Raw genomic sequence first — 26,229 nt, forward strand, 5'->3', positions numbered from 1 at the left:
TTTTTTGTGAGTAACCAGTGACACAGAGGCCAGCCGAGCGATAATCAAGATCTTCACACAAGTCATCTTTGTTTTCAGTGAAGTCCAGCTTGACTTAATGTGGCTCAGCAGCTTTGGGAAACAAATGCATTTACACATACATAAAAAAAATAACAAAAACCACAAACATAGGTGCTGTTTAAGGATGAGCAACATCTCTGATAACCAAATGATTCCTCCTGCCCAAAATCTGAAATGTGAGGAATGTGCACCGACATGTCTGGATCTCTGACACTTACAAGGCTCTGCGTGCCACTCTTCAGTTCAGGCACGCCTCTCAGCCAGCCGTGGCACAGTGAAGGCACTGATTCCGCTTTAAACATGGTGATGGGACCGTGGGGAGGGGAGCACTTCGGCGATACGCTGGCGCAAGTGGGTCATGAATTCAAACATGGTGGCAGCCAAGCTCTGGTGGATGAGGTAGCGAGGCAGACGTCCCTGAGAAGATTAAGACATGAAAAGTGTGTTAGTTATCGTATTCTGAGGCGATCTGGAGTAAATAAGTGGCTGCTGCATTGAAATCAAGTTTTACTTAAGACACTTAAAGTGTTCTCACCTTCAGGTCTGTGTTGAGGACCCAGATAAAGGTGCACACAGATGGGTTAGTGGTGCATTTGAGGACAACAAACCCTCCTGGACCATTCTCTCCTCTGATACACCCAATAACAAACAAACACACACACACAGTCAGAAAAATTAAACCAAAAGGACATTTGCTGGGAAGGAATCTAACGGTTAGTGAGCAAGCGCCGTGGTCTAACCTGACGTAGCGGCTACATGGTGGCTTGGCGTCATGGTCAGTTGCCATGCCGGCCGACAGATAACAGTCTCGCTTGCGTTCCACTCGTCGGACATTAACAAAGTCTCTGCAAGAAGAAAAATCATTCCATTTACCTTTGTCAGGACGTAATTTCCCAAATGCATCGTAAGGCAGAGATGATCCTGTAGTTTTACCTTCTTAGAAGAGGTTCCCATAAGTACAATAACTTAATAAGTAAGCAAGTCCCTTCGGCTGCTCCCTTGTTTTCACTCGGGGTCGCCACAGCAGATCCGAGGTGGATCTGCATGTTGATGCCGGATGCCCTTCCTGACGCAACTCCACATTACATGGAGAAATGGGCAGGGGTGGGGTTTGAACCGGGAACCTTTTGCACTGAAACCAAGTGCACTAACCACTTGGCCACCACCCCTGCTAATAACTTAATAAGTACTTGTTTTTATTATATTACTTTGATCCAGCACACAGATGCCTGAGTGTTGAGGACCTCGGTGACAGAAGGCCAAGGGGATGCCTACGTTTCACCTGGGTGAGATGTGGGGATGGACCAGTTGTCTAACTGGATGGTTGCCATCCTGGACCCAAGGCACTTCCATGGTGTTGTGGATGCAGCCAAGCACTGCACTAGCGCAAAATCCCAGATCTAGCTTGATACTGCTTTTAGATCGTTAGATCGTTTAGCAACAACAACTACAGTGGTGCTGTGCACCCCGTGTGGTGGGAAAACTGTCAACGTACTGATCGAATGCAAGCACGAATATCAGCATTGCTTCTTTAGAGGCTCTGCTGATGGTCACAAACCACACAATTTGGTCGAGCAGGCTGCTCTCTGTGGGACGTGAGAATTCAAGAGATCTTCGATAAATTGTTGGAGGTCGCAGCCGGACGATACACAGGTATTGTGAGTACTGTGTGTGGACAGAAGGGAGAGTACCTAGGCTCCATATAATACCCGGAGCAAGGCATGGCGCAACACAGGGAACGTGTCATTGCCGATGCAGTTATTTGTATGGCCAGCGTACGTATGCATGCTGGTCTTAAACTGAGGTGCGGTCAGGCGCAGTGTCTGCATTGTTATGAAGTAGCAGAAAGTGACTGCGCTATTGGCCACCAAAAAACAAAAGCTGAGTGCAGAATTTTTCTGTCATTTATACACCACAGTATTCAATACGCCTTGCGTTTACGGCGAACACACACTGTGCCGAATACAATCAACAGTACACCTGTTGCTGTAACAGTGATATGGCATGCTGTTGTACCTTGCAGAAACCACTCCCCCTGCTGCTCCAGATGAGACGTCATATGATACTACAGTGTTGTCGTCCACCCTCTGGAGGATCTAAGGAGAAAGGCAGAAAGTGATGGTCAGCTTTGGTCCAGCATAATCCAAACATAAAATATGAAAAATATGACAGAATCATCAGTAAACAGACTGACATATTACCTGGCAGACAGAAACAGTTCGGTTCCACTGAACCATCTTCTCAGGCTGCAGAATCACCTCTTGATACACAAGCTCAGCAGGACACTGCATAAAGGCCTAGGCAAAAATAATCATGAAAAACAACAACATGGGAAACCTACAAGATGTGATGGTGTTTCAGGCTGGTGACTGTAAAATACAGTGCAGCTAATCAAAGAAAGAAAACGGTCAAATTCATTCAAGAAATTAAGCTTTCAGAAAATGTGGAATACACATCTTGACAAAGTTGAGACTTCCTTCTGTGATAAAGTACAAAAAGCTATTAAACTGAAACTGTTGTTTTTTGGTCAGATGATGGGACACATGATCACTGTGCATCTTTGCTGATTTGGACATTCCCACTTTATTGTGGACAGGGTTGGGTAGGATTACTTTGAAATGTAATCCAAAAGTAATCAGATTACATGTAATCCAAATGTATGTACATACATACATGTAATCCACATGTATTTTTTCAAAGTAATCCTACCCAACCTTGATTGTGGAAAATTCCAAATAGTGAAATCAAACTGGCATCTTAGACAGAAATGTAGAATTGACCAGTTGAGGCCCGTTGGTGCCTGCCGTCAAGGTTGGGTAGGATTACTTTGAAAGAATACATGTGGATTACATTTATGTATGTACATACATTTGGATTACTTGTAATCTGATTACTTTTGGATTACATTTCAAAGTAATCCTACCCAACCTTGCCTGCGGTTATCTCCAGATTCCGTAGTGTCAAGCAAATCAGAGTCTACAACTCCCACTGGACGGGACACCAGTCCGACACAAGTTACTTCCCCAGCTGAGGCCAGCGCCCATTTACAGCTGGGTGGGCTGAGACAATGTAGATTAAGGCTGAATCTCACTTCTACCCCTTGGCCCTTCCCCCTTCCCCTTCCCCCTTCCCCTCAGTTTTGCGTGGGCACGAGAGACAGAGGGGTGTCTCAATTCTCTTTTTGGAGCAAGGCGGAGGGGTAGGCGGAGGGCTACAAACCCCTCCGTTTGGAGTGAATCTGGATGCACACTCCGTTTGGAGGGGTAGGAGGAGCTTACTGCTGTCTCCGAAAAAACCAACATGGCGCCGAAAGAGCCACACAAATGAAGCGGCTTTCATTACAAATTACGCTGTTTATAAAGTTATAACTTGCCAAAAAACTTTTACAGGCAATTGCCTATGACAGTAACATGTCTGCTGCTGGATGCATGTTGCGTATATTGTCGTTCTGAAGAATATCGTAACTTATAAAATATCATGAAAAAGTTGATTTATTTCAGTCATTCCATTCAAAAAGTGAAACTTGTATACATTCATTGCACACAGACTGACATATTTCAAGTGTTTATTTTAATTACTAATTAATTAATTAATTACTAATCAATCAATTAATGATTAAGCAAACAATATTAATTACTATTATTGATTAATTATTATGAGTATTATTAACATTAATTAATTACTAATTAATTATTAATACTATTAATTATTATTATTATTATAAATTACAGATTAATTACATTAATTAACATGACATGATTGCGATGCGTCGAGGAAATCTGCAACTTCTATTTCTTTGCATTTACACAGAAAGGCCAGAAAATAAAAAGAGCAAACAGGCTTCTGCAACAAGTTGCATTTCGGTTGCCATGTTGACAAACAGTGAAGACGGCAGTTTGACACGGGCAGTTTTTTTTCTCCGAAAGCGGAGGGGTGTCTCAATTCATAGGGCTAGAGGCATACCACTTCACCTTACCCCTTGTTTTAAAGGGGTAGGCGTAGGGGTAGGGCCAAGGGGAAGGGGTACAAAAGAGAATTGAGATTGGGGGTAAGTCAATCAATTCAATCAATTTTTTTTTTTTATATAGCGCCAAATCACAACAAACAGTTGCCCCAAGGCGCCTTATATTGTAAGGCAAGGCCATACAATAATTATGTAAAACCCCAACGGTCAAAACGACCCCCTGTGAGCAAGCACTTGGCTACAGTGGGAAGGAAAAACTCCCTTTTAACAGGAAGAAACCTCCAGCAGAACCAGGCTCAGGGAGGGGCAGTCTTCTGCTGGGACTGGTTGGGGCAGAGGGAGAGAACCAGGAAAAAGACATGCTGTGGAGGGGAGCAGAGATCGATCACTAATGATTAAATGCAGAGTGGTGCATACAGAGCAAAAGAGAAAGAAACAGTGCATCGTGGGGAACCCCCCAGCAGTCTACGTCTATAGCAGCATAACTAAGGGATGGTTCAGGGTCACCTGATCCAGCCCTAACTATAAGCTTTAGCAAAAAGGAAAGTTTTAAGCCTAATCTTAAAAGTAGAGAGGGTGTCTGTCTCCCTGATCTGAATTGGGAGCTGGTTCCACAGAAGAGGAGCCTGAAAGCTGAAGGCTCTGCCTCCCATTCTACTCTTACAAACCCTAGAAACTACAAGTAAGCCTGCAGTCTGAGAGCGAAGCGCTCTATTGGGGTGATATGGTACTACGAGGTCCCTAAGATAAGATGGGACCTGATTATTCAAAACCTTATCAGTAAGAAGAAGAATTTTAAATTCTATTCTAGAGTTAACAGGAAGCCAATGAAGAGAGGCCAATATGGGTGGAATATGCTCTCTCCTTCTAGTCCCCTGTTAGTACTCTAGCTGCAGCATTTTGAATTAACTGAAGGCTTTTCAGGGAACTTTTAGGACAACCTGATAATAATGAATTACAATAGTCCAGCCTAGAGGAAATAAATGCATGAATTAGTTTTTCAGCATCACTCTGAGACAAGACCTTTCTAATTTTAGAGATATTGCGTAAATGCAAAAAAGCAGTCCTACATATTTGATTAATATGCGCTTTGAATGACATATCCTGATCAAAAATGACTCCAAGATTTCTCACAGTATTACTAGAGGTCAGGGTAATGCCATCCAGAGTAAGGATCTGATTAGACACCATGTTTCTAAGATTTGTGGGGCCAAGTACAATAACTTCAGTTTTATCTGAGTTTAAAAGCAGGAAATTAGAGGTCATCCATGTCTTTATGTCTGTAAGACAATCCTGCAGTTTAGCTAATTGGTGTGTGTCCTCTGGCTTCATGGATAGATAAAGCTGGGTATCATCTGCGTAACAATGAAAATTTAAGCAATACCGTCTAATAATACTACCTAAGGGAAGCATGTATAAAGTGAATAAAATTGGTCCTAGCACAGAACCTTGTGGAACTCCATAATTAACTTTAGTCTGTGAAGAAGATTCCCCATTTACATGAACAAATTGTAATCTATTAGATAAATATGATTCAAACCACCGCAGCGCAGTGCCTTTAATGCCTATGGCATGCTCTAATCTCTGTAATAAAATTTTATGGTCAATAGTATCAAAAGCAGCACTGAGGTCTAACAGAACAAGCACAGAGATGAGTCCACTGTCCGAGGCCATAAGAAGATCATTTGTAACCTTCACTAATGCTGTTTCTGTACTATGATGAATTCTAAAACCTGACTGAAACTCTTCAAATAGACCATTCCTCTGCAGATGATCAGTTAGCTGTTTTACAACTACCCTTTCAAGAATTTTTGAGAGAAAAGGAAGGTTGGAGATTGGCCTATAATTAGCTAAGATAGCTGGGTCAAGTGATGGCTTTTTAAGTAATGGTTTAATTACTGCCACCTTAAAAGCCTGTGGTACATAGCCAACTAACAAAGATAGATTGATCATATTTAAGATCAAAGCATTAAATAATGGTAGGGCTTTAAGTGTCTTGTTCAAGGACACAGACAGGTAGCATGAGCAGGATTTGAACCCAGGTCTACATATTAGCAGACCAGCTCCCGCCTGCTTTCCCTAACAGATGAAGAGCTCTTCAGCGGTTACGTACTTATTTAAAGACACACAGTGTCACAACAAATACACAAGCAGCTGCTGTACCTTCAGAATAAAAGTCTTTCCATGGAAGGGAATCTCCAGAGTGTACACAGAGTCTCCCATATCCTTTAAAAAAAGAAAGAAAAAGTACCGTGAGCACCATGTTCTATTTTTAAAAATGAAACTCAAAGGTTTTCTTAAGAAACACTAACACATTTTGTATACAGGGTGGGCCAATAAAATGTTACCACTTTTTTTAATTCGTACAATTTCCAAAATAACAAAGAAATTCAGAGAATCCCTCTTGAGATGTGCTGCAATGTCATCACAAAAACTTCAATGTGCGTGTTGCAGCTGTAATCCAAAGAAGAGCGTGGATTGAACATGTCATCAATTATTGAACTGTGCGGAAAACAAGAGACAAAGTGGGAAACCTTTGGTATCAAATGTTAATTTGATGCTTCTGTCACAAGTCTATAAATAAAATTTTCGAATACGTTCTCATTTCAAAAACTTGTGTACGATCAAAAAGTGGTAACATTTTATTGGCCCACCCTCTAAAAACATACTTTTGTTTTCTCCACTCAGAAAAAATGTACAGCTTAAATGAAGTGTTGAGAAAGTGAAACCAACTCCTCAGTGAACAATGCTGTTTGACAAGACTTGACTTTCGATATTTGCTTAGAATTTGGATCTTGATCAAACTTGAAACAATGTTTGGCACATCTTTGACTCTTTTATTAGTTTGTCCTGTAGGTATGAATGATGCATAAAAAACCCCACTAAAAATACAAACAGAAATAAATGTAAGACAATGCATGCAAAGATCCTTTCCATTTCTCCAAATAAAAACTAGAGATCTGTTTGCAAGCCTACAAAATTATACCGCAGGACCTGACATACTAGTGGCTTGTAGGGATTCAGTGGGAGTAAATCACTTCTGATAAAGTACCTGAATTAACGTTTTCGACCTCTGTAAAAATAACAAACAAATATGCCATACAAAAACAAAACAAAAGTCCAATTATCTCCACTTGAAGATGCCAGAAAAAAAAAAAAAAAAAAAAAAAAACTTTATGTAATGTGGAGTTGGGTCAGGAAGGGTATCCGGTGTAAAACTTGTGCCAAATTAACATGCAGATCCACCTTGGATGCTGAAGGGACTTATGTACTAGTGTGCTACCACTGTGTGACGTTTCATTGAAATATACCAAATGGTTTCAGAGTTGTGCTTAAAAGCAGAAATGTCAAATTAATCTGGATAGAGGGACACAAGACAAAACATACATGTCAATGTTGGGTGAATTACATAATTACATTACAATTAAATGCTTTCTAAATAAAAAAGAAATGTTCCAAATAATGAAAACACTAATCTGTCTAATAGTAACACTAATTTGCAGAGATCTTATCAGTTGTTGTGACATGTGCTGCAACTCAAACTCCGGTGCGACTTCTACACAAAAAAAAAAAAGAATGAATAAATAAATAATCACATATTTGTTAATAATAGCAATAATAATTGTAATGACTATTTATATAGGGCATTCCCAGGATTCAAAGCACTGAACAAAACAAAATGTTAAAAGAATAAATGCCAATAATAAAAAATTACACTGCAACAATACACAAAAATCCCAAATGAAAGAGCTGACAATAAAGAAAAAGGTGCGACTTATACTCCAGTGAGACTTTTAAATAGGTTTTTTCCCCATTCAAGAGGTCATTTTAACAAGTGCAACTTGTACTCCAGAAAATACAGTACATATAAGAAAACAGTGATCTGCACATAATTCTACTGACAAAAATAATCTGCTAAATGCTCGGTGTCACAGCAAAGTAAACGGCATCGTTTAACCTTAACAGAAGTTATAAATGGAATCCTTAATGTAAAAGAAGTCTGACACAGGCACAATTCATCAAACCTCATTAAAAATTCCAGATGTTGAAATGGACTGAATACATACGCACGTATATATATATAAGACAATCAATCATATACTCACATTGTTTTTTTCAAATTTCCAGTTGTCCTCCTGGGCCAGGATCTGCTCCACCACAGACACAGCCTCACGACCCTGTCTGACATACTCATCCTGCAACGATAAAGGGAACTCATCAAAACACTGACGGGACCTGAACATGGAGCAAGTCCCACAAACCCTGAATGTCATCAATTAAAATAATAATAATAATAATAATAATAATAACTACAATTTACATGGGCGCTGGTGAATTTTCTTTTGACTGAAAATGCCAGTGGATGGCCGGGGGTTTGGCAGGCGAGTATGGAAGCAAAGTGTTAGGAAATTCATTGCAGCCTTCATGTGAAAGTGGCTTTAAAGTACACTACATCATTACATAACAGTAATGATCCGCAGTTGCAGTAAAATTTGTGCTCAGTACAGAAAATGAATGTTTACTTTTTTCCTTCTGTCAACAAGGAGCCGGTAGTGATTGCTCCTAAACCTCTTTTTATGTGGAAGGCTCCAGCAGGCAGTGCTCATGCCTTTAAAAATAATGAATTTCAAAGAGCAGTAGAAATCTCAAAACTGAAAAGAAAAATCACAGTTTTAAAAAAATCAATAGCAGTGCTACAATTTAATTTATTTTTAAATTTGTCACAGTGGCAATTCTCAAGCGCATTCAGATTGCCACATCATGCATTCATTCACCATGTGCACATGGGAAGGTCAAGGGCAATGGATTTAGACACAGTTGGCCAGTCAGGTGTGGCCACGCCTCCTCCCGCCCAGAAGGGGAAGAAAGACCCCGCCTTCTTGCACAGATCATGAAACTGGAGGGACACACAGGCCGGTATGAGCTCAAATGTTGGTGACTTGCGGAAACAAATAACCACACTGTGCAGCGTCGTACCGTGTGTTCTGTGTGCAGTTCTGTGCACCAAACCGTCGCATGCGTACCGTGTGGTTCAATACAAATACATGTATTGTGACACCTCTAGTCAAGGGTGACTGATCCCCATTTATGCATTTTACAAGACAGACTTAATTGTGGGAAATTGTAATTTGAGGGAAAATCTGTCTGTAGATGGAGGTTTTGCATCCATTATTTTCTATTGTAATATCGGTGAAAGAGGGAAAAAAGAGAAAAAATCTAAATGACATTCAGCTCCAACTATGAAAATATACAATATACTAAATTACACTCCCTCTGTGGCGAGGGAGAAGTAAATTTACTGGAAGTGGCCACCTGGACTATGCACAGTTTCTTACATAATTTAATGTCAAGCCCATTTTAATGTCTACCCCAAAGAGAAATAAATCCTCTTTAGACGGATGCAGTTACCTGGACAGTGACGGCTCTGCGCCCAAGACCCTCCTCATCCAAATCATCATCAGACCCTGCAGACACACATTCAAAGGTAAAACTGCAAAAAAAAAAAAATCAATCCCAGCACAGTGAAACAGAAAACCAACATCAAATGAGCAGATTCTGCGCTACAAGCTGTTCAACACAGAACTGCTACATAGAGAATTTAATTCCTTACCTGCCACAGATTCTGGGGGTGAGTAGAACTGTCCATCTGAAAAAGCATGAGGGTAGATCGTGGGGGCACGTACACAGGCTGCATTCACAGCTGCTAGGTAGGCTGGTGTGAGAAAGAGTTCAAAAGGGTTACAAAAAATGCTACATCTGGAATAAATGGTATGTACTAAAGTCTATGAATTTCCCGTACATTACAGGTTTGGACTATATTGTGCTAAACGGTACAGCAGAATTTGTCTTCATCAACCTGTATGAGTAAATTGGAAAATGTCAGGAGCACATATAGTCCATGAGCCAGTCATCAATTTTGACCTAATTGGTACCACTTAAGGGGAAAAAGCGACACTTAGAATCCAGCCTCAGTGTATCATGGCCTTATATATATATATATATATATATATATATATATATATATATTCTAAGAAATATTCTTACCATTGCACTCAAACATTCATTATTTGTATACTACTGCCCATGCTTTAAAATTACACCACGATATAAATTTTAGGTCTTACTACCCAGCCTTAAAACAGGCAGTTATTGAATTAATTTTAAACATTGTAGGTGCCAGTCACTCACCTCTCTCATCATCAGCTTCCTGAGGGAGCACCTTGAAATCAAGGAACCATGTCTCCAACCACGCCACCACAAAGGAAGTGATGGACAACACATAACCAAAGGCATTCTGGGAAAGAAGCTGTGTAAAATGAGAGTGAGGGAAGATAAAAACAACAGCATCACCGTGAGACTGAATTTAAAAAGGCAATCTTTATAACAGACACATTAGCCTTTGGTTTACATTCTCAGTGATAATCACATAAAGTTGCCGGCTATAAATGTTTAAATCACGGACCCAAAAAATTCAGATGGAAAGCTTACACCTCTGTAAAACATAAATCAGTAAAGTCATAAAATAGACAAGTTACTGGCATTACAAAGACAAGAAGTGAAAAAGCTGAAGTGGTTTGAAGAGCTAGAGACAGGGAAAAACTCACGTCAGATTTGATGACCTTAACAACTAGGAAGACTGTGGTCACTAAAGTGGTGATCTGTTGAGGAAAGTTTGTTTTACCATTCAAATCAGAGCTTTATTTATTTTGCACAATGTGTTTTACTGTAACTCGGCGCACTCACCGCAATGACCCACCAATGCCTCAAACGAAAAGCAGCATAACCCACTTGCAAACAGAGAAAACGGAACACGGCAAGGATCTGTGTCACAAGAGGGAGGTTCACAATAAAAATATCCCTCAAACATTTTCAGGCATCTGATCCAAATAGACTTCAAAATCACTTCCTTTTGTGTGAACAAATTATTAACCCTGACAAATGGGAAACAGAAACCAGGAAACACACCAACGGGAACCTAATCTACAATAGTCACAAAGTCACAGTACGTCCCTTAGCATCAACACTGTGGACATAAAATACTGCTATCTACGTCACTCATTTCACAATAGTTAATTAATTTGAGACACTAACCACATGACAAATAACCAGACTCACAACAGTAAGTTTAGTTAACAGCCCTCATGCAAGAAGATTTTCACATTTCATCTTAATTTTTTTAACACTCATAACTTCAGATAATTGAGAAAATAAACTGTGAACACAATGAATGCCATCTGTGTGTAAATCAGCAAGCATTCAAGAGGACTGAAATATGAGGGGCGACTGAGAAGTTTTGAGCCTGAAACAAGAAAAGTAGGGCGTGGTTCTCAATCTTTTGCATTTTGAGACACCAACATTTCTCGAGAATGTGTGAAGTTTGGACTCACTGGGTGCAATATTGCAACATTTGTACATTATAAGTCCTTTTATTAAGATATTGAGATAGGCATTTTTTTTTTTTTTTTTTTACCTTTTAGGCCATAATTAAAAGATGAAAATTAAAAAAATAGTTGAAACAATTTCTAGGTAATAAGATGAGACTATATAAAATTTTCACTTTCTAAAATACCAGAGAAAAAATTTTGACCCTTTTCCACAAAATTCCAATTTTCTGAAATGCATCTGTGAGACTGTGGACCCTACCCCATAGGTCAGAAAAATATATTCAAGGAAATGGCATACAAGACAAGAAAAATTGCCAAAGTTTGGAGATTGAGGTCTTGCTATCAGTGATCTGTAACAAAAAGTCTATAAATGTACCAAAGTAAGCAGTACAAGTGAACATGACTTAAAGAATCATACTGAGCTTGACTGCAAGAGTGATGGTTGTGGTGGTGGGGGTGTGGTCCTATGGGCCAGGTCACTCCAGCAGATCTCAAAGGCAGACCAAGAACCAACAGCATCCAACTGTTTTGTTTGACCATTAGTGAGCATTCGGACTGTACAGCCATCGGGTACGACTGAAAGCACCAGAATAGTAAAGACTTGGAGATTTGTTCTCATCCAAAGGCATGAACATTGCCAAACATGGAAGGCCAGTGAACACATGTCTCCATAAGCATCTCCCAAGCATCCCTCGATCTCAAAGACATCAATATCGCCACAGGGAAAAATGCATCTTTCAACAAGTTTGACAGTTTCAACCCAGACAGACACACTTCTGATGGCTGAGTCCAAGAAGTCATTGAAAGCCCGGATCCAAGTCGTCATTCAGGTTCACTCCAACTCCTCAAGTGCTGCAATCAGAACATCCACTGACTCCAGGGAGAGTTTGTGACCATAACGTCCTTGGTTCCCATTCGGACAGCCAACTTACTAAGATCCCCAATTTGCTCCTGCTGTGCAGTTGAGGGCCCTGCCAGGCAGCACAGTGGCATTGGTGTGTGAGTGAGTGTATGAATGGGTGAACGTGACGCATCATTGTAAAGTTCTTTGAAAGTGGGAAGATCTACACTACAATCACATCTTGATCATTTCAATTCAATTCCACTGTGGTAGAGTACAGAGGCAAAAATACAAAAATCACGTCACTGTTTCAATACTTATGAAGCTGACTGGAGTATTACAAGACTATATATTTACCATATCGAAATTGCAATATTCTGCATAATAATCACAATGTTAATTTTTCATCAAATTGTGCAGCCCTATATAACATATCTTTCCTCACTTTCAAATGGATATGACAACCTGTAACCACAAAAACTTGACTTTACCACAATGACTGAATGATTAAATAACATGTTAAATAGCATGGAAGAGGCAGTAAGGTCACTCAACAAATGAGTTACAATTCATGGCCTGACACGAGTATTTGCACTATGATGGATGGATCAAAACTTGAAACACTGCAACCAAATGTATGTACAGTGAAAATAATGCACTTACAACAATGTCAAAGAAGGATGATGTGAACTTGTAATGGATGACCTCATTCTCTAAATTATCCCAGATTGAGTTGGAGATCTGTTAGAGAAAACAGGAAAGGGGGAAACAGAGTCAGCGTAGTGTTATAAAGCTGTCCGTTTTTTAAGGCCCTGTCACATCTTGAAGATTTAGCCTGTGTATGCCAACCGTATTAAAAATGCTGTCATACGCGGGCATACATCAAATAAATTATGCAGCTGTCACACCATGATGAGCATACGCTGATAGCCCTGTTTCCACCGAGTGGTTCGGGTTGGTACTGCATGATATGATACGTGTCTGAACAGTTAAGTCTGGCTCGGTTTACATTTCTACCGCCGGCAGAACCCTTTTGTTTGGCACATGGAACACTTAAATATTGACGAGTGCATCATCGAGCGCCTGTACACTGTCATGTGGCCTTGCCCCTTCACACGGAGCTAAAACAGAGTAATTTAACATTTATTTCATTTTAGTCTTGGTGTATCATTTATTTTCAGCTTGTGCAGAATGCTGATGAGTCGACTGCTGCCTGTGGTAAACTCTGACGTGACTGAATCAGGCACCGTGACTGTTTCAACTTTTAAAATAAGTTAAATGTCTTGTTGTGGTGCAAAGAGCCATGCCAGGAACAGAAAAAGCACAGAGGGACTTCTTTTAAAACACTATGCTTCTTCAGCCACGACAAGGAATAAAAGTATTTTCAGACATCGTTTTCCAAAATCAGGATGCTTTATGTGGATAAGTTTTCGTCAGGCGGTGATGATGAATCCAACTGAAATAAATAGGTCAGATTAAGACTTTATATTTACTCTGTGTATGAATGGTTTTAATATTTGAAACAGTCTGAAGTGTTCGCATAACTTAGGGACGAGACAAGAAAAAAAAAATGAAAGTCCATAAATTGTTCTTTTTACACGTGCAATTGATAGAGCATGAAAAAAAGAAATTGACACCAGGATTGTCAAGATTGGTTAAGAAATAAGGAAGTTATGGTAATTTTAGTCTAAAAAATCTGTATATTTTTTTCCTATCGATCAATTACACACGGTCATTTTCGCGTTCTCAAAAATGACGTTCTCAATATCAGATTGTCATGAAACTTCATCATTATGTCGACAAAATATTATATTTTAGGGCTACTTACCTTTGAATGAGTGCTGTAAAGGTGATCATGGTTTTTATGCTTGGTAAAGTTGAGCAAAATTTTCAGCACGAACGAAGTACATGAAAGAAATGGCAGAATTGAACCGGACAAAAACGAGGTCAAAGAGGAACTTCCTGATGCATTTCAAACAGACATTTGCAGGACTTATAATGAAATAAGAAAGACTGAAAGTCCAAACACTGAAATAAGAAGAAAATGTGACATGTGCTGCGCCTTTACTCATACTGCTAAAAACAAAGCACAACTCCTTTTGGAGCAAGATGGCAATCCAGAAGAGATTCCATGGCCAGAGTCAGAGTCAGTGTTTGATAGCAGCTCAAGCAGTGTCTCCTCAGGTATCAGTTTCAAGTCAAAGGCCAACTCCAATGAGTCTAAGCGATCATCTGTAGACACAATGCAGCAAAGACAAGAAGCAGCAGCTGAGGTAGCAGCTACCGAAGAAGTCATTAAAACAATGAAAACGCAACATCAATGTGAGGAAGAAATCAGAGAACTTGAAGTAGAGGATGCAAGGAAAAGAGCACAATTCTTAACTGAAAGGACAACAATAAAGACAAAGTTGGAGAAAAAGCGGAAAGAAGTGGAACTACTAAAAGAGATGCAAAAGCATAATGCAGCACAAGCAAGGTTAAAAGTATATGCTGAAAGTATCAAATGTGAAGATGAAGAGAATACTCCAGTTTTTCTCTCCCAATTAATGAAAAAGTTCCCTCCTACTATCAAGTTTTCCAAATGTACATTCCAAACCATTCTTTCCTTCAAAACCAACAAGCCACCAAGTACCTCTACAGGCAACTGGGATACAAACAGCAGCTCCCTCCACAGAACAAGTAGCCTCCATTGATCTGGTTAAAATGCTCGCTGAAGCCATCACTGCTAACAGAATCCCTATTCCAGAACCTGCAGTCTTCTTAGGTGATCCACTGCAGTACAATGATTGGAAACTGTCTTTTCAGACACTAGTTGACCGCAAAAACCTGCCAATACAAGAAAAGCTCTTCTTTCTGCAAAAATATGTTGGAGGTTCAGCAAAGAAGGCCATTGAAGGTCACTTTTTAGTTGGAACAGAAGCAGCATATCTTGCAGCTTGGGAAACTCTTGAAGACAGATTTGGAAATCCCTTTGTAATTGGCAAATCCTATCGCGACAAGATACGCATGTGGCCAAAGATCACTACCAGTAAGGATTTACGTGAGTTTGCAGATTTCCTAACCAGTGTTGAGTCAGCCATGCCCTATGTACAGTTTACAAGTACTGAATGACTGCACTGAAAACATGAGAATCACAGCAAAGCTACCAGATTGGCTAAGTGCACGCTGGAACACGAAAGTGACAGAGTTTCAAGATGAGTACAAAATGTTTCCAGATTTCAGTCATTTTGTAAGGTTTCTAAACAAAGAAGCAAGGATCACATGTAATCCGATCACTTCATTGCAAGCGATAAAGCCATCTGACCAAGAGCCCAAATATTTTAATAAAGAGAAGCAAAGAAGTCATGCTCTTAATGCTAAAACACTGAGCACAAACAGCAACGAAAAGACAACCATGACATGTCTCTTTTGCAAGAAACCTGGTCACACTCTACACAAGTGTAGAAAGATAATGGAGAAAACAGTTGATGAAAGAGTAAAGTTCGTGCAGTCCGAGAAACTGTGCTTTGGCTGTCTCAAGTTCGGCCACAACTCAAAAAACTGTTCATCCAGAAGTGTATGTGACAAATGCCAAAAACCACATCCAACATGTCTACATCAAGATAGAGAGAAAAGAGACAAAGAACAAAATCCAAAGATAACTCAAGAACTTCCAAAAACGAATCAAGAGACAGAAAAGCTGTCTCAAACTCAAGAACAAGAATCCAAACAAGTCACATCGAACAGAGTGGTACAACAAAAGGCTAAAGGTTGTACTTCCTCAGTCATTCCTGTCTATATATCCACCGTAGACAACCCAACGGAGGAGAAGCTGGTATACGCTTTACTTGATAGACAGAGTGACACCACATTCATCCTCAGAGACACCGCCGACTCACTCAACGCCAAGGCTGAGCCAGTCAAGCTCAAGATCTCCACAATAATGTCCAAAACTAAAGTTGTGTCCAGTCACAAGTTGAAAGACCTTCAAGTAAGAGGCATTAATTCTGAAATGAGAATCAAGTTGCCAACCACTTATACTAGAGACTATATTCCTGCCAACAGATCTCATATTGCCACAAATAAGACAGCAGAGAACTGGTCTCATTTAATACATCTATCAAAGGAAATGGCCCCCAAACTTGACTGTGAAGTTGGACTCCTCATAGGATATAACTGTCTTCAAGCTCTACTCCCTCTGGAAGTCGTCAATGGTGAAAGAAACCAACCCTTTGCACAAAAGTCCCTGCTTGGTTGGAGCAGGCTACAGCCACTCTGAAACTAATGATGAAGATGACATTGGAGTAAGCCATCGTGTTATTGTGAAACACGTTTCGCCAGCTGTTGAGTCTAAAGAGTTTAAAGGTGAAGTCCACTTTGTGAGCAGAAACAAAATTACAGAGGTCATTACACCGGCAGAGATAATTAAAGTGCTAGAGATGGACTTTGTAGAAAGGAGCATTGAGGAAGAATCAATGTCACAAGAAGATCTTATGTTTCTATCTAAAGTGAAGGAAGGTATTAAGCAAAAAGAAGATGGTCATTTCGAACTACCTTTACCCTTTAAGGAGGAGAGACCAGATTTGCCCAACAACAGACTTTGTGCAGAGCACAGGCTCAAGTGCTTGGAAAAAACGCTTAATAAAAGACCATAGTTATTTCAGAGACTATGTAGCATTCATGCAAGACATCATAACAAGAGGCGATGCTGAAAAGGTGCCAGAGGATGAGATAAGCAAACAACCAGCCTGGTATATCCCTCACCACGGCATATACCATCCACAGAAGCCTAATAAGACACGAGTTGTTTTCGATTGCTCGGCAAAGTTCCAAGATACATCGCTAAATGAACATCTCCTGACAGGACCAGATCTCACGAACACCTTAGTAGGAGTTCTGTGTCGCTTCAGGAAAGGACAGGTGGCAATCATGTGTGACGTCGAACGCATGTTCCACCAATTTCATGTGGCTCCACAAGATCAAGATTATCTACGTTTTCTTTGGTGGGAGGACGGCAACATAGAGCAACCACCATCTGTGTTTCGTATGAAAGTCCACTTGTTTGGCGCAGCCTCCTCGCCTGGATGCGCAAATTTCGGGCTCAAACATCTAGCTGCCCAAGACAAAGGCAAGTTCAGTCAAGCCACTGTTAAGTTCATACAACGTAACTTCTACGTGGATGACGGTTTGACAGCTGTAGACTCAGAACAAGAAGCTATTCAGCTTGTAAGAGAAGCAAGAGAACTTTGTGCTACAGGAAAGCTGCACCTGCACAAGTTTATAAGCAATAGTAAGGAGGTTATTGCCACAATCCCCAGAGAAGAATGTGCAGCAGGAGCTACAGACCTGGACCTAGCACTAGGAGAACCGAAGATGGAACGGGTGTTAGGAGTCCAGTGGTGTATAGCATCCGACACATTTTGCTTCAGAGTTGTTGTTAAGAACAATCCTTTCACACGGAGAGGAGTGCTCTCTACTGTGGCGTCTATATTTGACCCACTTGGATTCGTCGCCCCATTCATTCTGGTCAGCAAAGGAATTCTACAAAGAATGTTTCAGGAAAAGCTGGGTTGGGATGAGCCACTTACAGAAGATCTTAAGCCAAAATGGGAAGCCTGGCTGAAAGACCTCCAGAACCTGTCCACCATAAAGATACCAAGATGTTATGTCCCATCAAAATTCAAGCAAGTCCAGCGGCATGAATTACACAGTTTTTCCGATGCTAGTGTATCCGGCTACAGAGAGTGCTCATATCTAAGAACTGTGACCAAATTAGGAGAAGTGCAGTGTGCTCTAGTAATGGGAAAAGCTAGAGTTGCTCCCACAAAGGTGACAACCATTCCAAGATTGGAGCTCTCAGCCGCAGTAGTAGCTGCCAGAACAGCAAGTTTCCTGAAAAGAGAGGTGGAAATACAAGATTTACAAGAATGCTACTGGACTGATTCCAAAGTCGTCCTTGGTTACATTAACAATGATGCAAGACGATTCCATGTATTTGTAGCCAACAGAATACAGCGAATCAAATCAACTACAGAACCAACTCAATGGCAATACGTTGCCTCAGAACAAAATCCCACTGATCATGCATCGCGTGGAGTCATGACAAAAGAACTAGTGGAATCCAATTGGTTCACTGGACCAAGTTTCTTATGGCAAAATGAACTGCCCAAGGAAGAAGTTAAAGTAAAAGAAATCAGTTTGGAAGATCCTGAACTCAAAATCACAGTTTTCACAGTTAAAGCAAGAGAAGAAAAGTCTATTGTTGATCGACTCCAAAAGTTTTCTGATTGGAAGAGAGTGGTGAAGGCAATAGCAAAATTAAAGCGACGCGTGAAACATGCAAAGAATCCAAATGAAATGTCCTATGAAAGTAGTACGCTGGAAGAAAGAAAGGAAGCGGAGGAGTTTATCATACGCAGTTCAAAAGGAAGCATTCAGTGAAGAAATTAAGTGTCTGAGAGAAAAGGAAGAGATCAAAGTTTCTCACTCGAAGCTTCATCAGTTAAGTCCATTCCTCGATAGCCACAATATCCTGAGGGTGGAAGGAAGATTGACAAGAGCGTCACTCCATCCATATGTCAAACATCCGGCCATACTTCCAAAGGAACATCACGTTTCACATCTACTCATCAAGCACTTTCATGAAAAGATTCATCATCAAGGAAGAGGGATGACAGTCAATGAAATACGAGCCAATGGCATTTGAATTGTTGGCTGCAGTAGTGAAGTGTCATCATTCATCTATAAGTGCATCAAATGCAAAAAGTACAGAAAGGTGGTCAAGAACAAAAGACGTCAGACCTACCATCTGAAAGAATGGAAGCTACCTCTCCATTCACATACAGCGGTATGGACTGCTTCGGACCATTCTATGTAAAGGAAGGAAGAAAGGAAATAAAAAAGTATGGACTCTTGTTTACATGCATGTGCTCCAGAGCTATTCATCTTGAAGTACTGGACGATCTCAGCACAGACTGTTTTCTCAATGCACTTCGATGTTTCATCTCCATTCGTGGCAACGTTAGTCAATTGCGTTGTGATCAAGGTACTAATTTTGTTGGTGCGAAGAATGCGTTCCTAAATCTAACACAAGTCACTAAAGAGAAAGTGAAAGAGCTGGGAATAAGTTTCATTTTCAACTCACCTGCTTCCAGTCACATGGGAGGTGTCTGGGAAAGACAGATTCGGACAATAAGAAATGTTTTAAGATCTGTCTTGGATGAATCAGCCTCAAGATTGGATACTTCATCATTGAGAACTTTCATGTATGAAACCATGGCTATAGTGAATAGTCGACCACTAACTGTAGAGTGTATCAATGACCCTGTATTTTGACAATGAAATCAGCAGTGATCTCTCCACCGCCGGGAGAATTTGTCAAAGAAGATCTCTATCTGCAGAAAAGATGGAAAAGAGTGCAGTATCTGTCAAATGTATTCTGGACCAGATGGAGAAAGGAATACCTGTTAAACCTGCAACAGAGAAGATAATGGAATAAGAGCAGAAGAAACACAAAAATCAACAACATCGTTTTACTGCAAGACGATTGTGTTCCGAGAAACCAGTGGAAACTCGCCAGAGTCGTGGAAGTCACACGAGGAGCCGATGGAAAAGTCAGAAAGGTCAAGCTTCTTCTTCATGACTCTACTCAAGATAACAAGGGAACATGTATAACTAAGACTACTGTTTAAGAAAGACCAATTCATAAGACTATTCTTTTACTTGAAGCTGAGTAATGTTTGCTAATGTTGAGTTCATATTGTGCAACTTCTATGTAGGATCACACAAAAGCTAGTAGTGTGATGGTGGGAGTGTAACAGTTGACCATATGATTGCAGTTCACTTGTCTTACCAATAGATGGCACTTGTGTATTAAGAACGCATACAAGAAACTTTATTTAAATCATTTTACTTTGTACAAGTTTATATTCTGTTTTCCTATTATTGAAGCATAAATCGTAAGTGTATGTGAGTAATAATATTTAATTTCAGTCCATTTTAAGCGTATAAGTTTAACTACTTGAGTCTAGTTTAAGGTCACGCCAACTACTTCCGGTTTTACGTTGTCAGTTTTCGCTAAAGTCAAACCCGACAGCGCGTAAGTTAAGAAAGCCAATTAAAGAGTAAATATCAAGTTTCAGTTCACCGGTTTGTTTACTAGCAGGCCAAAGTGGTATGTATATTTTGTATGTGTAATGTGCAGTTTTATGTGTGCATTTGTGTATTATAAGCCAAGGCTAATGCTAAATTTTATGTTTGCTAGTTCTACGGTGGGAACTGTGAAGATGCAAAAAGGTGCAAAGACCACAGTAAACATCAGTCAAAGAACTCTCAGGTCTCTTTTGTTTGTGGACGAACCGGCATACCTTATATAACACTTAGACTTAACTTATTAAACATATGCCACAGTTTTTAATATGGTCAGCATACACTTGCTAATCATCAAGGTGTGACAGGAGTGTTACAGCAGATGTCATGGTCAGCTGTGGCATGAGAGTGAGCAGCATACTGTTAAAACGATATCTGTAAAATCAAAGTGAAAACTGCACCCATACAGTGGCGCATACAAACTCACATTCAGCTCAATCATCCAGAGAAGGGAAACGAAGAGAAGATCAAAAGTGACAAAGAGACAAAAGGTGCGACGGACATCAGAGATGGCCCGTCGCTCTGCGGGTGGCAACATGAAGTACGGGGGAGGGAGCGACAGCGATGTTGAATATGATGTGTTCAGGGAGGCAATGGCAGGAAGGCTTCCCCCAAACTCCACATTGTCTTCTCCTGACATTCCTGCAGTGACACAGGAAACTCCCCCTGGAACAACAGAGAGAATGTTGGCAGGTTTAGCTACTCAACGCACGCATGTGTGCACACTCACAAGCCTTCATCCTGGTAATCAACTACAAAATTTTGTGAAGCTCTCTGATGTAAATTTTGGACAAATGCTGTCGCCTTGGCCATCAGCCTTTAAGGCAATGGGTATGTTGTGTGTGCGCTCTTAAAGGTCACAAAACTGTCACAAATATCTCCAGCTCAATGAATAAATATAAATATGTATGTCACCACTTTTATCCTTTAAGAATACCTAATTTTTCAGTGATAAAGCTACACTGTTTTTGGCAGGGTTCTTAAATTCACAGAAAATGGGGCTGTGTTCAATTCGAGTTTTGTAATATTTTTTTGCATTATTCTCTTTGCATATACCATGCAGTGTACCAACAAGGACAGTTTCTTTAATAAAACTAACACACACACACACCAAATTAAAGGAACAACCTTGACCCTAACAGTGAAGAATGCTGTGGGTGGTTTTATTTTGGGAAAGCATTTCACTGGCTTGGCTTGAATCAATGCAAATCAATATAAAATTGTTATGACTAATAACTTTTATCTTGTGATCAAACATTTCTACCCAGAGCAGAGTAATCTTTTAGAGGATGGCAGTATGCCCGTATGACTCAAGCCAGGGTACTTGAATGGTTTGAGGAGTATAACCATGTTTGTCGTATACTACGGCATATGACAAACATGGAATCAATGGAAAACAGAATCAATAGAAAGGTGAAGTGAAGCTTTACTGTTGGCATGTGGTGGCCCAACACCTTACTGATGAAACTTAGTTTAATGATTCCTTTGTCACTCATCTGACTACATAACCAAACACACAAGATAGTGCTGGAAAATGATCTCAGGTGCATTGTTAAGGGTAATTGAAACAATTGGTTTTACAATGACAATACCAGAAAGGGACAGCAGGGGATGAATTTCCCACAGGTGTTGTCAATAAATTTAACCAGGTTACTCCCATTGAGCTTGAGAACTCTTTTTATACGGGAGACCTGAACAATTTTTAAAGTTTCCAATTCATCTAACCTGCCTGTCTTTAGATTTGGGGGAAGCCGGAGCACCCAGAGGGAACCCATTCAAACGGGGAGAACTGTGCGGGAGAACTCCAGGCAGAAAGTTCGCAGATGGGAATCAATCACATGACCTTCTTCCTGTGAGGCATCAGTGCTAACTACTAAGTCACCGTGCTGCCTATATTACCCATGTGCCCCATGTTACAATAACAGTATTATGAGCCCATCTATTTATGACTTTTTATAACCTACAACTGTTTCACCATGCAACAAGTCAAAGCAATACTCTGTTGGGAAACCTTTTTTTTTGTGCCAAGATTATCAGAAATCTGTCATATAGTAGCTTGAATATTTTATATCAAACAAGGTCAGATTGGAAGCAGACTTTATGACTGCACAGACAAATTGCTTTAAGTAGCATATGGGTCAAATTTTATGCAGATCCTGGGAAAGGAGTGACAACATTTTTTACGTTTGTGGATTACTGGACACAGGCCATAAAGAGCAACAAATAAGGAAGTGATATGTGGCCACAGTCTGCCGATTTATGAGGTCAAATCATGTGGGTGCGGAGTTGGACTGTTACATTTTTCTATCTTTTATCTTGCGGGTATGCCGATTGTGTGGGGAAGAATTTCTCCACACACAACAAACTCACTCAAAATATATCACTAAGGAACTTTTTAAAAAAAATATAACTTTAAAAAGCAATATTGTTCTGTTAGCGAGTAGCTGAACATTAACTGAAGCCGGTTTGTTCTATAACAGTGTTTTGGCAGCATAGAGGATTGGATCAGGAGGAGACTCTCGTCTTTCAGAGTTGATGCCAACATGTTCACCTTTAAACCTACAGAAAAATCAAATTAACGACTCTCTGAGAGCTGAGCAAGTTTTATTTGCTTCCTCTTAATATCAATCATCTCCATCTGCACATCTAACTAGGGGAAAAAAAGCTGGATGGGTGAGAGTTTAAAGAAGACTTGCTGCATGAGAAGGGTTTAAATCACATGATGACCAAGGGGAATAAACAACTAAGCGCGTTATAAATTATCAAGCTTTTACGAAACAGCTGCTAAATCATGTTAGAGGACCACCTGACATGCTTCATTTGACCCTCACCATCAGACAATCAAGTGAAAATTATTAAATGATTTAAACCTCAACAAGTCCTCACTCGGTGTGTGTGTGTGTGTGTGTGTGTGTGTGTTAGTTAGCTTCGCTTTGACGAAGTGGCTGCTTTTATTTGCTAACTTAAACCATGAAGAAAAAAAATATAGATACCACCTCAAGCGAACAGCAAGAAGAAAGATTAGACAACAGCCCGTCGAATCTACGATGATAAACAAACAAATAAACAAAATACATTTAAAGAATTTCACTCACTTGATTTACCGCATTAACATCCAGCAGCGTTACAAACCCCAATACAAAGTTCTTCTTTCTAATCTTTCGGTTTGTCGGCGGTAGGTGCAGACAGCGTATTAGTGCGTTACTGCCACCTATAGGACCGGAATGTTGTTTAGGAGTTTAGCATATCACTAGCTTCGGTCAAAAATGTCGAGTTTCTTTTATGAAATATGTAAGAGGTTTATGGACTGTATTCAGGTCTGTCTCAAGGATAGTTTCCAGTGGGAATTTGGTGGTTGGAGCCTTTTCCAATGACAAATAAGCGCTGCATTCCAATAATACGCGGTGTATTATTTCTGGCGAGAATGCTGTTTTTGTGTATCTTCCCTGTTTAATGAAGTGTACGTTCCAGTCTCGAGATGCGTTATTATGGGTTGTCACGGAGACACGTCACGTCCGGCGAAGTGGTGAATCCAAAGGCGAGAATTCGTACTTCCGCAGCTGGTCGCCCGATGAAAACAAATTCGGGCTGCATTGATCGTATATTGAAATCAGCTGGTTTTGTTTTGTCTCTAATTGCTTCTAACAGCCAGCCGACAGCGCTCACTGCCTGGAACAATGAGATTTATACACCAAGCTGACCTGAAATGAACCATTAAATTGACTTTATTGGTGAGTCTGACCCCTTTGAAAAGTGACCCAATAAATTACATGTATTTGTATTGCATTCGGTGATGTTTTCATCAGCCAAAAACGACCACCAGAGGGCGCTCGGGTAAAGTCCGCGGCAACCCATATGACAAAATAACCCTTAACCATAACATAAATAACACTTTCTTAGCCTATCAGTTGTTCTGTGTGGGTCCCACCTGTCTTTGTGTCTGATTCAGGTGTCCGTTGATGTAAAAAAAACAAAACAAAAAAAAAACTCACTGGATGAACTCAATTCAATTATGTGCAGGATTTCCATCTAATAAATATATGTAGCCTCAACTCAAATAAAGCACATCCATGCACGCTAATGTAGTTTAGTAGGGACTACATACACTCAACAAAAATATAAACGCAACACTTTTGGTTTTGCTCCCATTTTGTATGAGATGAACTCAAAGATCTAAAACCTTTTCCACATACACAATATCACCATTTCCCTCAAATATTGTTCACAAACCAGTCTAAATCTGTGATAGTGAGCACTTCTCCTTTGCTGAGATAATCCATCCCACCTCACAGGTGTGCCATACCAAGATGCTGATTAGACACCATGATTAGTGCACAGGTGTGCCTTAGACTGCCCACAATAAAAGGCCACTCTGAAAGGTGCAGTTTTATCACACAGCACAATGCCACAGATGTCGCAAGATTTGAGGGAGCGTGCAATTGGCATGCTGACAGCAGGAATGTCAACCAGAGCTGTTGCTCGTGTATTGAATGTTCATTTCTCTACCATAAGCCGTCTCCAAAGGCGTTTCAGAGAATTTGGCAGTACATCCAACCAGCCTCACAACCGCAGACCACGTGTAACCACACCAGCCCAGGACCTCCACATCCAGCATGTTCACCTCCAAGATTGTCTGAGACCAGCCACTCGGACAGCTGCTGAAACAATCGGTTTGCATAACCAAAGAATTTCTGCACAAACTGTCAGAAACCGTCTCAGGGAAGCTCATCTGCATGCTCGTCGTCCTCATCGGGGTCTCGACCTGACTCCAGTTCGTCGTCGTAACCGACTTGAGTGGGCAAATGCTCACATTCGCTGGCATTTGGCACGTTGGAGAGGTGTTCTCTTCATGGATGAATCCCGGTTCACACTGTTCAGGGCAGATGGCAGACAGCGTGTGTGGCGTCGTGTGGGTGAGCGGTTTTCTGATGTCAATGTGGATCGAGTGGCCCATGGTGGCGGTGGGGTTATGGTATGGGCAGGCGTCTGTTATGGACGAAGAACACAGGTGCATTTTATTGATGGCATTTTGAATGCACAGAGATATCGTGACGAGATCCTGAGGCCCATTGTTGTGCCATACATCCAAGAACATCACCTCATGTTGCAGCAGGATAATGCACGGCCCCATGTTGCAAGGATCTGTACACAATTCTTGGAAGCTGAAAATGTCCCAGTTCTTGCATGGCCGGCATACTCACCGGACATGTCACCCATTGAGCATGTTTGGGATGCTCTGGACCGGCGTATACGACAGCGTGTACCAGTTCCTGCCAATATCCAGCAACTTTGCACAGCCATTGAAGAGGAGTGGACCAACATTCCACAGGCCACAGTTGACAACCTGATCAACTCTATGCGAAGGAGATGTGTTGCACTGCATGAGGCAAATGGTGGTTGCACCAGATACTGACTGGTATCCCCCCCCCCCCCCAATAAAAAAAACTGCACCTTTCAGAGTGGCCTTTTATTGTGGGCAGTCTAAGGCACACCTGTGCACTAATCATGGTGTCTAATCAGCATCTTGGTATGGCACACCTGTGAGGTGGGATGGATTATCTCAGCAAAGGAGAAGTGCTCACTATCACAGATTTAGACTGGTTTGTGAACAATATTTGAGGGAAATCAATCAATCAATCAATTTTTTTATATAGCGCCAAATCACAACAAACAGTTGCCCCAAGGCGCTTTATATTGTAAGGCAAGGCCATACAATAATTATGTAAAACCCCAACGGTCAAAACGACCCCCTGTGAGCAAGCACTTGGCTACAGTGGGAAGGAAAAACTCCCTTTTAACAGGAAGAAACCTCCAGCAGAACCAGGCTCAGGGAGGGGCAGTCTTCTGCTGGG

The 26,229-nt window shown here is 40.7% G+C and overlaps 1 protein-coding gene across 2 annotated transcripts; it reads right to left on the minus strand.

Moving 5' to 3' along the window:
• On the minus strand, positions 1-23,576 carry stard3 (StAR-related lipid transfer (START) domain containing 3). 2 transcript variants are annotated; one of them, XM_034190893.1, is made up of 15 exons: positions 23,473-23,576; positions 20,805-21,043; positions 12,914-12,991; positions 10,769-10,846; positions 10,630-10,683; positions 10,214-10,331; positions 9,636-9,737; positions 9,434-9,489; positions 8,131-8,220; positions 6,188-6,250; positions 2,262-2,357; positions 2,077-2,156; positions 801-905; positions 596-689; positions 1-477 (listed from the first exon to the last, which is right to left on the minus strand). In XM_034190893.1, exons 2-15 carry the CDS (start codon positions 21,015-21,017, stop codon positions 355-357), a joined length of 1,350 nt encoding a protein of 449 aa, XP_034046784.1. In that variant the 5' UTR covers positions 21,018-21,043; positions 23,473-23,576; the 3' UTR covers positions 1-354. The 2 variants fall into 2 exon arrangements, with proteins under 2 accessions (XP_034046784.1, XP_034046785.1); XM_034190894.1 differs by lacking the exons at positions 10,630-10,683; positions 10,769-10,846.
• Between the last annotated feature and the right edge of the window lie 2,653 nt (positions 23,577-26,229).

The sequence above is a fragment of the Thalassophryne amazonica genome, chromosome 16, assembly GCF_902500255.1.
Source record: "Thalassophryne amazonica chromosome 16, fThaAma1.1, whole genome shotgun sequence".
Taxonomy (NCBI): Eukaryota; Metazoa; Chordata; class Actinopteri; order Batrachoidiformes; family Batrachoididae; genus Thalassophryne; species Thalassophryne amazonica.